This window comes from Ictidomys tridecemlineatus, chromosome 3 (assembly GCF_052094955.1).
Source record: "Ictidomys tridecemlineatus isolate mIctTri1 chromosome 3, mIctTri1.hap1, whole genome shotgun sequence".
NCBI lineage: Eukaryota > Metazoa > Chordata > Mammalia > Rodentia > Sciuridae > Ictidomys > Ictidomys tridecemlineatus.
Window position 1 is genome coordinate 165,869,535 of NC_135479.1, and position 14,256 is coordinate 165,883,790.

At 35.1% G+C, this 14,256-nt stretch overlaps 1 protein-coding gene across 3 annotated transcripts in view; it reads right to left on the minus strand.

Annotated features, from left to right (window-relative positions):
* Nucleotides 1-713: 713 nt before the first annotated feature.
* Adgrg7 (adhesion G protein-coupled receptor G7) overlaps nucleotides 714-14,256 on the minus strand; it is a 60,145-nt gene continuing 46,602 nt past the window's right edge. For all 3 annotated transcript variants that reach the window (XM_078044370.1, XM_078044371.1, XM_040268286.2), the window contains 2 exons: nucleotides 13,766-13,922; nucleotides 714-6,188 (listed from right to left, as the gene is read on the minus strand). In XM_078044370.1, coding sequence (XP_077900496.1) covers nucleotides 5,937-6,188; nucleotides 13,766-13,922 — 409 coding nt within the window. In that variant the 3' untranslated portion in view covers nucleotides 714-5,936. The remainder of the gene's footprint in view (nucleotides 6,189-13,765; nucleotides 13,923-14,256) is intronic.

The window sequence follows — 14,256 nt, forward strand, 5'->3', positions numbered from 1 at the left end:
AATAGCCTATGTGAGGACATATAATCTCAGAAAATGCTTTTGAACATTTCAAGTCAAATCCAGTATGTATATTATACAAAAAATAAAGGAAATTAATAAACTGGGATAAATATTTTCAACAAATGTAAAAAACAACTAAGAGCTATAATAGATAAGGAACTCACATAAATTTATGTGGGAGGGCGGAAACAATTGCTCAATTGATAAATGAGCAAAGGATATAAATAATATCAACAAATATACCCAAATAAACAAGTATATACAAAAATGCTTATATTACTCCAAATGTTGATGATATAACATATTATTGCTGTGTTTTCAAGTAAATATACTAATATATCCCAGGAGCATAAACAAATGTTCATACCCTTTGACACATTTATCCAAGTTCTGAGGATTTACCTTAAGGAAACAATTTTTTAAAACAGAAAAAAATATATGTAGCAGTTTATTTGTTGCAATGATCTAAATATATAAGAAGGAAACAACTTAGTAAATTATGTTTCATTATACAACTATTAATTATTATGAAAACTACATAAATATATAATAAGTGAAAATCAGAATAAGATTTCATTTACTGTAATTACAGTTACATAAAATTCTTATATACTTAGAGAAATAGTATAGGTAATATAGAATAAAAGACAACAATGAAATGGATTTAGGTTTTTCAAAAAATATACTTTGTAAAGATTGTTTTCTCCATAGATTTATTAAAGCATACTTGTCCAAAAAATTATATATATATTTAAGGTATACAATGTGATATTTTATACAAATATGTATTGTGAAATGATTACCACAGTCAAGCAAATATATCCATATCATCCATCTTGTAATTATCTTTATGCATGTGTTTATGTTGAGAAAACTTAAGATCTATTCTCAGAAAATTTCAAGTATATAATAAATTATTAATAATTTTGGTCCCCATGCTCTACATTAGGACTTCAGAACTTATTCATTTTGTCAAACAACTCCCCTTTTCTTCCACTATCCAACCTCAGCCAACATGAAAATTCATTACCATGAATTTGACATTTTTATAGGTTTGCATATATGTGAGATCATGCAGAATATTTCTGGGCCTGGCTTATTTTGTCCCACACCTTTTACAGTAATCAATAAATTATGTGAGATGCATGATACTTAATTATAAAATAAGCTTTATGTTAGATGATTTTGCCCAACTGTCAGCTAATATAAGTGTTCTGAACATGTTTAAAGTAGGCTAGGTTAAACTATGATGTTTGGTAGATTAGGTGTGCTTACAACAATTCATTAGAATGTAAATGCATCCTGAGTTGAGGAGCATCTGTATATACCACAATTTCTGATGCTTAGGTTATTTCCATATCTTCACCATCATGAGAAATGCCACACAGATATGGGAGTACAGATATCTTTATGAGATGCTGGTTTCATTTCCTTTATGTATATGCCCAGTAGAGGCACTGCTGGATAATATGGTAGTTCCCCTTTTAATGTTTTGAGGGATATCAGTACTGTTTTCAGTAATGAAGTATCAATTTACATACCCACCAATGCTTTGTTATCTCCTCTGCTTTCCATAATAATCATTCTTACTGGTTATATTTCATTGTGATTTTGATTTGCATTCCTCTGATGATTAGTGATGCTGGACATCTTTTCATGTATCTGTTAAAAGCTGGGAATGGAACTACCATTTGACCCAGCTATTTCCCTTCTTGGACTATTCCCTAAAGACCTTAAAAGAGCATGCTATAGGGACACAGCTACAACAATGTTCATAGCAGCACAATTCACAATAGCTAGACTGTGGAACCAACCTAGATGCCCTTCAATAGATGAATGGATAAAAAAATGTGGCATTTATACACAATGGAGTATTACTCTGCACTAAAAAATGACAAAATCATGGAATTTCCAGGGAAATGGATGGCACTAGAGCAGATTATGCTAAGTGAAGCTAGCCAATCCCTAAAAAATAAATGCCAAATGTCTTCTTTGATATAAGGAGAGCAACTAAGAACAGAATAGAGAGGAAGAGCATGAGAAGATCACCACTAAATAGGGAGGAGAGGGGGGAGGGAAAGAGAGAGAGAAGGGAAATTGCATGGTAAAGGAAGGAGACCCTCATTGTTACACAAAATTACATATAAGAGGAAGTGAGGGGAAAGGGGGAAAAAACAAGAGAGAGAAATGAATTACAGTAGATGGGGTAGGGAGAGAAGATGGGAAGGGAGGGGAGAGAAGGGGAGGGAAGGAGAGGGGAGGGGGGATAGTAGAGGTTAGGAAAGGCAGCAGAATACGACATACACTAGTATGGCAGTAGGTAAAAAAAGTGGATGTGTAACCGATGTGAATCTGCATAATGTATATAGGGTAAAAATGGGAGCTCATAATCCACTTGAATCAAATGTATGAAATATGATATGTCAAGAACTTTGTAATGTTTCGAACAACTAATAAAAAAAATTATATGTCTTCCTTGGGAAAATGTCTATCCAGATTCTTTGCTCATTTGTTAAGCAGCTTTTTTTTTTTTTAATCTTGCTATTGAGTTGAAATCTTAGTAATCATCCCATCCACCACAACTTCAAGGAACTTTATCCTGGCATCTGTCTGTCTTGGACCTCATCTGAGGAACTGTGAACTGAAGGGTGTAGCATTACATTGGTAGGTTTCACAGAGCTAGAAAGTTCCAATGGTTGACAAATAAGTATAATCCAGTTGGTACTTTTGACTCAGATTTATTAAATATTTACAAAGAATGCCAAGTCTTCTGGAATGTGGCAAAGATATCGAGCTGGAGAATATTTCCCCTTGTTGATAATGGTGTAGGGGAGGGAGGAAGGAATGAGATCATGCAGAATATTTATGTGTCTGGCAACCAGACTCTGACAATTGAAGAGTTAACTCTGAACCCTCAGTTAAGACACAGGAAAGGAAATCCAAAGGTCAGGATGATTTGTTCCCCAGCCATTGCATGTCACAGCCCGAAAGGCAATAGGACACTGTTATCCACACAAAATAAATCAGAAAACATGGAAAATTGGAGTTGGTCATATACAATATCATGATAACCAGTTCTGAAGTGCCCTGAGTCTCCCTTTCCTGCAACTTTCTTCAAGTAAATCACCCTTCCACACCTCTATTCCACTCTTCTTAACTCCTTGACTTCCAAAGCACCAAACAATTTCTTGTTCTCCCTGCTGAAGCCATTACAACCCTGCTAAGACAAGGGAAGTGACTGATGAGACTTAAAGGGGCTCATTTCCCAGAGAGTTCTTATATTCTATAGGACATGTAGTAGAACCTCCTTAATACTTTGCTTCCAGTATCACTTCCTTGGTGCAACTTCCATTCTCCACTTCACAGTAGGCGAATCGATTCATTTCACCCCTCCCCCTCACAGTAAGTGTCACCAATAGTCCCTGAACATAGGTCAATGAACACTCAACCTAGGTAGGACATGCCATTTCTGGGTTTGCTTCTTGTTTGGTTCTTTCCTCTCTTTGCCCCTGTGGTGTTCTGTATCACAGAGGGGTTGAGCTTCACAGACTCTGGACTCTGCTGGTTTCTGGCTAGCTGTAGCCAATGGAAGACATTCTGGGAGATTGCAGGGCAAAAGGAATCAGGAAATCAGGGTTTTCTTTCTGGCACAAGTAGGCTGCCTCTACGTGGGTGTAGTTCCTGCCACCAAGATGCCCTGGTTTCAGCCCTGTATTCTAGCCTGGACACTCTTCTTACTTTATCTTTTTAGCTTAGAAGAAATATCAACTTCTTCTTTTTCTGGTTTCTGAAACATTTCCCATTTTGTTTCTGAGCCTTTTAAACACCACGAAATCAACTGACTGCCTTAAATTCCCTGTTTTAAATACAGTGCTTCCTGTTTTCCTGCCAGAGCAATAACTAGAATTAGAATCATTCCAATCAGATTTGATTTGTGGGTGCTAGGAGAAAAGAGGTCTCTCTTCCTGTTAGATTCTAAGGCTCTCAGGCTGTAGGACTAGGAAAGCCAATAGCCAGTTTTCAGCCATTTAACCCCCATTTGAGAATAATGTCAATGTCAAACAGAAACATACAGGTTCAGGAAATACAGGGAGAAAAGAATCCTGGCACAACTATCTGTCACTAGAGTTAGTATTATCATATATTTTATGTCCCAAATCAAGACACTTGAAAGTAAAAAGGGCTGCTGATAGTACTTAAATGAGGACAACAGGCACAAATTGGGACTGGCCAGACAAACATGAAACACAGAGTCATTCTACCTAAAACCAGCTTGGTCCTTGGACTTCACATTAATTGAGCCAGTAAATTCCCTTTGACCTTTAACCTAATTTGAGTTGGATTTCTATCACTAAACTCAAAGATTGCTGACTAGTGCATGAGATAAAGATTCAAACCAAAGTAGTTTCTACTGGTAGGATTTCAGTGTAAAAGACAATCAGTGTTCACTTATTAGACTCCACAATTACCTGTGGAGCACATTTACCGTACAACTATTTTAGAAACAATATATGGGATTTTAGTTGTTATATCCCGAAGATACTGAAAAAAAAGTGCAAGGAAAAACAAAACCAAAACAACCCTATCATCACCAAGGGAAATCTGTGTCCTCCACCCTGAGGCAATATATTGGCTCTTTGGTAATTTGCCGGGGGAAGGGATTACATTTAAAGTAGGACTTACTTATGGGAAGGGATTACATTTAAAGTAGGACTTACTTAAGTTAGATTGTCATCTGAGTACAAATTTGGGGTCAACCACATCTTAGAATTTTTCCACTGCTCATCCCCTAATTAGGTCTAGCACTGTACCAACACTAAGAACACTAGTCTTTTAGAACTGCTTTCCTTCTTATTCTCTTCCCTTTTCTTTTTCCCATTCTTCCATTTACAGTTTTTCTACTACACACACCTAAGAATCCAACAGACATTTACATTTTTTTTCTACTAAAATGCAGGTTCTGTAGGGAATGTGAGAAGGGAGTGGTGTGAAGGGAATGCCAAGCTCACATGACATATTAGTTCCTTACTTCAGTCACTCACAGCAGCTGCCTAGTTTATGGCAAAACAGAAGGCAGCAATTCAAAGGCTGTATCTCCTAAGTCCAGTGGGAGTGCTCCCCCACCTCAGTGGCTCAATGGAGTCATTTTCTGTTTAAGAAGCCATTCATAATTCAAGTGTTTGACATTCCATGAACTACATCTTCTAAAGCCATAAGGGCTGATTGTGACTTTTTGATTTTTGTCACTTTTTGTCACTTCACCAATAGAAAGGCAGATATATATTAAGATCTGGAAGGAAATATCAGAGGCTTTAGCAACCAATTAATATGTCTCACCACCATTCTTCCACCATTTCTTACAAAGCCTATTTCTCTGGTCACAAAACATGATTTTTTTTTAACAGACCCCCCCCCAAAAAAAGCCAATTTCCAGACGTTAAATTGGTGCCAAATGCTTCATTGGAAATAAAAGTGCAAAAAAGTAAAAGTACAAACACATACAATTTTAAAATATTTAGAGATCAAAGTATGATATATATACAAGCAACTCCCTACCCTTCATTAGGAGTTATTTTGTTGAACAGGTAAATTTTTCTCCTCATATTCTTTTCAGTAAATTTGGAAAAAAATTGCTATAGTTTCTGCATTTCTGTCAAAGTTTGTCATATACTGATGTAAGGAACAACGACCATCTTGAATGTTGTGTAGAATTATTCACCTCATTCAATTAAGGGTCTACTGAATGCAATAAAACTACAAAATCCATTATCCCTGATGACAATGAAAAAACAAGCCTTACAATTCATATAACCATGAAAAAAAAAATATATATATATACCTAGGAAGGCTTTCTAGGAGGACTAGGAAATAAATGAAAGAAATGGATACTCATATGAGTTGGATAAAAAGACCACAGTAGGTAACAGTTTCACGGCCTAGTTGCTTGAGTTTGCTTGGTCACTTTCAGTGAGTGTCGTTTCCTCTATTACTTGAGATGGTTCCAGCAGTCTAAAGTGTTCATGTAGGGCTGGAAGGGACCTGAGCATATTATACATCCGAACTCGTAATCTCAGTGAAGGCAGGGACTTCACTCTCCCAACTGATGACGACAGTGACTTCCACACTTTGGAAGCTTCACTCTGGAAGATTTTTGTTCTAACAGTGTAGAGGATAAAAATTTGCAATCCCTGAGGAGAGAATAAAAGTTTAACACTAGGTAAGTACTGAGGCCAAAGGGAAAAAAAAAAGGCAGAGATTCTACTCACACAGCCACCCATCCTTCTCATCACTTGCAGTAGCTCCCCAAATTGAATTTACAGTGCTGTGTGTGACCTTATCTTATATGAAGTACAGCAGGTAAGAGTGGCACATGTAGAAGACTTGAGTTCATGTCCTGGCTTGCCACTTGCTGTCTGTGCAACTTTGCTCATTTCCTAACCCCTTGCTGAAGGGGGGCAGATTAACAATAGAATGCTTAACTCCAGTTCCAACATTCTGCACTTCTAGATTCTGGAGTTTTAGCGACATAACTAGAAATTTGTTGCATTTAAGGACAAAAAAAAAATTTTTTTAAATCTTGCCATCCATTACTTTTCTGTACTTTACATATAAAGACCTGCTATCTCAGGAAAGACTGAGTAATATTTTCTAAACTGCCATTTATTGAAGTATATATCAGACATTTTTTTCTCATTTAAGTCTCATCATTTGAACATTCTCATTGAACCCTATAAAATAAGTCTCACTATTCCTATGTTGCAGATAAGGAAACTAAGTTACAAAGACTTGGTTCATATAAATTAAGTAAATTGCCCAAGATTACCTAACCAGTAATCAGTGAAGTTTGGAAGTAAATGTATCTATTTTGGGCTTCCAAATCTCTCTTCCTTCTAATTTGTGATACTGCCTCTTGCTTTTAACTATAATTGAAAGATATTGTAAAAAAGTAAATTACAGTTTCTAAGAGGATTTTGTTAATTCCTAATTGCCTTTGTGGAAATAACAGATTAAATAGCATCTGTAGCTGAGTCAATAATATGTACCAGTGTTAGTTACTTTCTTTTTTTAAAAAATTGCTCAATAACTTATTTATTTATTTATTTTATGTGGTGCTGAGAATCAAACACAGTGCCTCACACATGCTAGGCAAGCACTCTACCATTAAGCCACAGCCACAGCCCCAGTGTTAGTTTCTTGATTTTGAAAATGTACTGTGGTTCCTCAAGAAACTATCAAACTTGGGAAGTCTGGACAAAGAATATATGAATGATTTTTTCCAAATTCTCATGTTAAACTATTTCTAAATAAATTAAAAATAATAATCACAGATACCTCCCAGACTGTCATCTACAGTGCCCCAACCCTTATAAGATTTGTTTCTAGAATTATATCCTGTGAGTAGTGTTACGGGAGCCTTCTGCTATATGGTGAGCTAATACAAAGACTCAGAATCTACATCTGTTTTGTGGGATACAATATTTCATCTTGTTTTTCCAAATTTTAAATTCTAAGGTTAAAAAAAAGGATGATATCAAATTTGTAGTTGTATAATAGTTAGAAAAAGACCCTAAATTGTGAGAGTTCATAAAGACTTCATCCTGTGGGATTCTCTCTGGGTAGACTCTCTAAAATTCCAAAGATGTTATTTGAAAAAACAGAATGTGTGAACCAAACTAATTACCACTTACACAAATATTAATCTGTGCCTTTTGTACTATCCAGAGCACTTAATGTTTATCAGAATTAAAGCACTGTAAATCCATAAGGAACCTAGATGTGCTTCTATATGTGGAAACAATCTGCACGTGGCTCTTGGTGTGTATCTAATGGGAGCATCTACGTAAGGCTAACTTAGATCCTTCTGTAGGTGAGCTAGTCAGTCATTCATGAAAATCTCCTGGGTTCCTCATTTAAACTTTGAAGTTTCCTAGTTCTTACTACTGTAGCTTCTAATTGAGTAGGTTAGTGGTGAAGCCCTAGAATCAGCATTTTAACACACTGCATAGGTTCTGATGTAGGCAATATTCAGAACCATTTTGAGAAATATTATGTTGTTTTAACCCTTGCCACCACCTTCTATTTTATACTTTACTTACCCACAGAGATTGTGTTGCTTTCCTAAAATCATACACATCATTAATGGTAAAGCTAGAAGACAGCCTAAGTTTCCTTTCAACCCAATGTCTTTGTCAGATCACTACCCTCAAGTTTACCATGTGATATTGAAGCCAGAATTAGACAGGCAGTCAGTTTAGATAGGTAAATCCAGTCAGATCAGATCAAGGAGGCCAATTTGAGGGAGTTCAGAAAGTTGAAAAGGGATTGAAATATTAACTCCTTCAGAGCCCTTCTTCCACCCTTATTAAGATAACCTGCCCCTACTCCAACCTGTTGCTAAGGTAACCTGTCCCAGGGATTGTTTCTCCTTATAGGGGGTTGTTAATTATGCCCCCTTCCTGCCCTGATTACTCTAACTTGGCCCCTCCAGCCCAGCTGCTTCTCACCTTTTGGCCATCCCACCTAGCATCTCCTGGGCCTAGTCACATACGGAAGAAGGAGAGAGATAAGAGGAAGAGAACAGGAGAACCAAGGAAGCCTAAGTCCTGTAAAAGAGGCAGAATGTCCCCACTTCTTGGGATACCATGACACCAGCTATGGCCCCCTTCTCCCTCCTGGGAGAAGAAGTTACCCCTTTTTAAACAAACCCTGCTTTATATGCTTGCCTTGGCATGCTTCTCTCATGTTACAGTTCAACATGTGAGAGAGGAGAACTCATCATGGATAACCAGTGGTATCAGTATTATCATCTTGTAATGAAACTCTGCTTTGTCATTTGCCTCTCCTATGCATGGAGAATACCCTTCTTTCAGAGTTTTCCTTTAATCCCTGTTTACTCTAGGAAACAGGACCCTGGGTACACTGGCAATCTGAGACTTAGTTTTTTCCACTAGTGCCCTTCTAGGTAGTTCCCATTGGGCGTTGAGAACAGTCAGGAACTGCTTTTTATTTTCAAATTTAGTGGTAGGCACACACCTATTGTCTATGGGAGTTAGTCCAAACAGGCACTGAAGAAGGCTATTTGGGATAAAGGATAAAGTGCTTAGAAATTAAATATGGCATAGCAATTCAGACATCCAAGCAGCTCCCCTATAGTGGTGGATCATGATTTGGGCTAAGTCAAATTTACCTACTGCCCTTACCAACAATTTTCATTTTGTATCAGAAACTTCCTTCCTTAATGATATTTGATCATAGCCAAACACAAATAACATGATACCATCCTTGCACAGTAGTGATTACTGAGTAATGACTGCTACTCTCAGGAAATTAATGGGATAATCATTAAATACTGCAGTTTCATCATGAAACATTAGAGAATTATGCTCCTTCCTGATATTGAACATATCTACATGCATGTTTCTTGCACTCAGAAAAATTATGTGCAAGAAGGTGAGACTTGTATGTATGAGAAGATAATTGTAGAATTCAAATAGAATAAACAAATTATCTATGTGGATTCTATTAATGTCAATTTCCTTGGCATAATAATATATTATAGTTATACAAATCCAAAAATTCTAGGAACATGAAAATACTGCATTGAATTGTGTAAAGTTAACAGATAAACATTAAAATAAAAATTAATAGAAAGTAACAATAAAAGGAAATTTTACATGCCTCAGTTTTTGTTGAGAAAGTTAATGGTGTGTTTTATAGAAGATAATTTTATAACGAAAATATTAATCACCTTTAAAAAGTATACATGTGACATAAAAATAGTGTTAGGAGGTAATACCAATAAATATCAAAATGGGAAAATTTCAGAAAATTATAGCAAATGTGGATTTTAGGAATTAAAATCCTGCTTTTCAGGGTTGAAAGCCTGTGAGATTTCAGATTTCCCCATGCCGGTGGTTCAGTGATAAAGTTTGCTCACACAGATGGCCCTGTTTTAATGTGACCACTTTAAGAGCATGGCACATTCATTACATGGAAACATAATGAATTCCACTGGCTCAGAGATAGGACCCAAAAAGATAGATAGTAAAGTCCTCACAGTATTTTTCATCAGAGTTAAAAATAATATTTGCTATGGGAGGAAGCATAAAGTAAAGAGCACAAAGAGAAATTCAGACTTCAAGATGTCTTTCAAAAATGCATTCTTGTTTTATTTTAAAGTTCTAGTATCCTCCATACATAAAACACAAATACAAAGGTTTAAAAAAAAGTCACTTCTCTGAGTTCAAACAAACTTATTTTTTCTACCATTTTAGTTTATTTTTATCACCATTTTTATGATGATTAAAATCAGAAGGTGACTATAAACCTTAGTCTAAATTTTCTGTTTTGTAGAATAATTTCCAAGGGGGGAAAACATATAAAAGTTTTTAGATTTCAAAGCAAAGTGTAATGGAATATTTTACAAAAGGTTTGTGGCTAAATATATCTCTAAGACTCTAATAAAAAAGCATCTTTAGTCCTATGTAAAATTATGCCATAAAACAACCTCACAGAACTCTGCTACTATAATGTCAACCCTCCTGTAAATAATTATAAACTCTGGATATAATATCTCTGGAAAGCTACTGAAGACATTGTAGGACAACCCAAAGCAATCTGAAATTGGAAAGAGAGAATATGCTTTAAAAAAGAGATCAACACTAAGTAGGTTTCCTGTTTTATGTCACTTTTTAAAAATATCTTTTAGCCTGAAGACAGACCCTATTCACCTCATTCTCAGGATGACTAAACCTGGAGTTGAAATATGCAGTCTTTTTAGGATGAAGAAACAAACGACAGGGTTTGGGGCAACTATAGCAGCTAGAAAATAGGAAATAATATCTAAGAAAGGAGTAGACAGAGAGAGGGAACCCCAAAGTCTGTTTATAATCTCTTCCTAAATCTCTTTCTGAACAATGTACACATAGGAAAGACCTTAAGAAATCCAGCTAAAGCATAAAGGACTAAGCAGGGATTTAGCTATCTGGCTAAGGAGAGACCAACTTTTCAGTTTTAGACCGACTAAGTTAATTGTCTGCTAACTCCACTCTTGGTAGAAATATAATAACATGCAGATTTGTTGTAGTAAATTATTTACAATGTGAAGGAAACAAAAAAAATTACTAAAAACTGAATAAACAAGAAAAGATTTTAAAGAAAAAAGGCAATCAATAGTGACTGAAATGACCTAGATATTAGGTTTAACAGACAAAGAATTAAAGGTAAGATGCTTAAGGGTGAAAAGGAAAACATAATGACTAAAAAGTCAGAGTTAAATACTATAAAGCTATAAAAAGATCAAATTCTTAAAGTAAAAACTACAGTATCTAAAATAAAAATCACTGAATAAGCTTATCAGCAGTCTGGAACTAACTCTAGAAAAAGTCAGTGTCCTTAAAGATAGACCACTAGAATTATCCAATCTAGTGAACAGCAAGAAAAAGGAATGAGGAAATGAGCAAAGTTCAGGAAGCTGTGAAGCAACATCAAATGACTTAACAAATGTAATTTGATTCCTAGAAAGAAAAGAGGAAGAGTGAGGCAGAAAAAATGATTTTAAAAAATAGTGGTGAATATTTTCTCAACTCTGGTGAGAGATATAATCTAATAGATGCTGGAAGTTCAGCAATCCCAAGAAAAATAGATTTAATCAGGAGACTGAGATAGGAGGATCACAAGTTCAAATCCAGCCTCAGCAATGATGAGACACTAAGCAACTCAGTGAGACCCTGTCTCTAAATAAAATTCAAGATAGGGCTGGGGATGTGGTTTAGTGAGTTTAATCCCTGGTACACGCCCCTCAACAAAACACACACACACACAACTAGAGAGATAATCCTAAAGAAACCAGAGAAAAAATATATAGGAGACCAATAATATGAACAACTAAGAATATCTCATTAGAAAATGGAGTAGCATGTTAAATTACTTGTTCATAACACTAAAAGACTGAAAAATCTCTAGCCACCCAGAATTCTATTATCTAATGAAAATATCCTTCAAGAATGTAAGCAAAATAAAGACATTTTTAGATTCAAGAAAAATGGAGAATTTGTCACCAGAAACCATACATAATAATACATTCTTAAGGGATATTTATGCTAGAGGGGAATGATACCAGAGGGAAAGTCACATCTTCAGAAAGGAAGGAAGAACATGGGAAACAATAGATATGTAAAAAAGCACCTTTTCCTCTTTAATTTCCTTAAAATATGCATCTGATTAAAGCAAAAATAATAACATTGCTTTGTGGCATTTATAATTTATACAGATAGAATACATGAGAAAACTATAACAAAGGAAAGGGAGGAAGAAAAGCAGAATTATATTATTACAACATTCTTATATTTTACTGAGAACAGTAAAATATTAATTTGACTATGAAAACTTAAGAATGTATGATGTATCTCTAAATGACCCCCCCAAAATGCAAAAAGGTATTGCTTAATTTCCAAAATATGAACTTCAATGGATTCCTAATAATGTTAAATTTACTTAAAAGTAGGTAGGAAAGGAGGAATAGAAAATGAAAAACCTAATAGTCACAGGAAATAAATAATGAAATAGAAGATACAAAATAATCTATATCAATGAACACACTAAATATAAATGGACTTAGCATTCTAAATTAAAAGACAGAGATTGTCAAAATGGATTAAAATGGTATTTGCTATCCACCTGATACATAATTTAAATACCAGGTACAGAGGTTGAAAGTGAGTAGATGGAAAGATATATACATAACATGTAAGCAATGTGCATCAGAGGAAAGCTGAATAACAAAGTATACTTCATGACAAAAAGTACTATTGGAAAAATAGAGCTTTTATTCAAATAATGAAAGAGCCAGTTCATAAAAACATAACAATTGGGGCTGAGGTTGTGGCTCAGTGGTAAGAGTGCCCACCTAGCATGTGTGAGGCACTGGGTTTAATCCTCAGCATTACATAAAATAAATAAATAAAATAAAAGTACTGTGTCTATCTACAGCCCAAAAAAGTCATAACAATCACAAATGTACATGCATGAATCTGAGTTTAGTTGTTCAGTCTTTTTGCTGAAAATATGTGAAGCAAAAAGTGATAGAAACAAGGAAATAAATAAGCAAATTCACAATTATAAGTGGAGATTTTAACTCCTTATTCAGCTATTGAAAGAACCAAGAAAAAAATATTGATAAGGGAGAAAATCCATACAACACTAATACTCTTTGACTTTACTGATGTTTTTCAAACCTTACATCCAACAACTACAGAACACACATTTTTTTTCCCTAAGGGCAAAAATTTTGTTCATCAAGATAGCTCAAGTATTGATCCATAAAACTAGTCTTAATAAATTGAAAAGAATTGAACCAAAAAAATTTCAATCAACTCACAGGGATTCAAGCTTCAGCAATTACTAACATTGTCCATACAAACTATGATAAGAAACTTCATAAATCTGTTTCAATGGAGAAAAGAAAAGGATGTGTTTCCCAAGCCAGTTGCTTGACAAAATATTTTCTACTCAGAGAGAAGGAACAGGGACAAATGCGGCTCTACCCTACAGCAATTATATTCTATGACCTCTGGCCCAGGAAGTTATATGGTAAGTCAAAAAGATCTTTCCTTCCCTTTCCCACAAAATGTATTGAAAATAGAGTCTCTTAAATGTAAGTAAGCAATGACCTTCAGAGAGTTTTAAAAGAAGGAAACTTTGGTCCAGGGTGACCGTCGCTCCACTGCAAGGTGCTCTGGTGATTTCAGACTAGTTCATACCATACCTGAGTAGTGTTGAAAAGGCAGAATATGTAACTGAAGACAATCCTGATGTCATCATCATTAATTAGCATAAAGTATGCCAGAATCCAGGTAACTCCAAAAACGACTGCAATAGATAATGTGCTAAGAATCTTCTTTAGGGATGAAACCTTCTTTGTGCTAAGTGAGAGAAAACAAGAAATAAAATATATTTTTTAATTTATCAATATCATTATTACCCCTATTTAGCATGCTTATTCAGCTACTCATCTACATTTTTTATTTAATGGTATTATTTTCAGTTGGAAAATCAAAGATGCTAAACCCATGTCACCTGATTTAGCAAGCTTTATTTAAAAATAACCTAATACCTTTTTAAAAGCTCAGGCAGAAACAGTTCCTCAAATACTACTGCAGGCAAATTTCACTAAGAATCAACTTTTTCATTAGAATGGAATTTAGAGTAATGGTGTCAGTGATGAATTTCTTTTATGTTTTTATTTGGTGTGGGGGG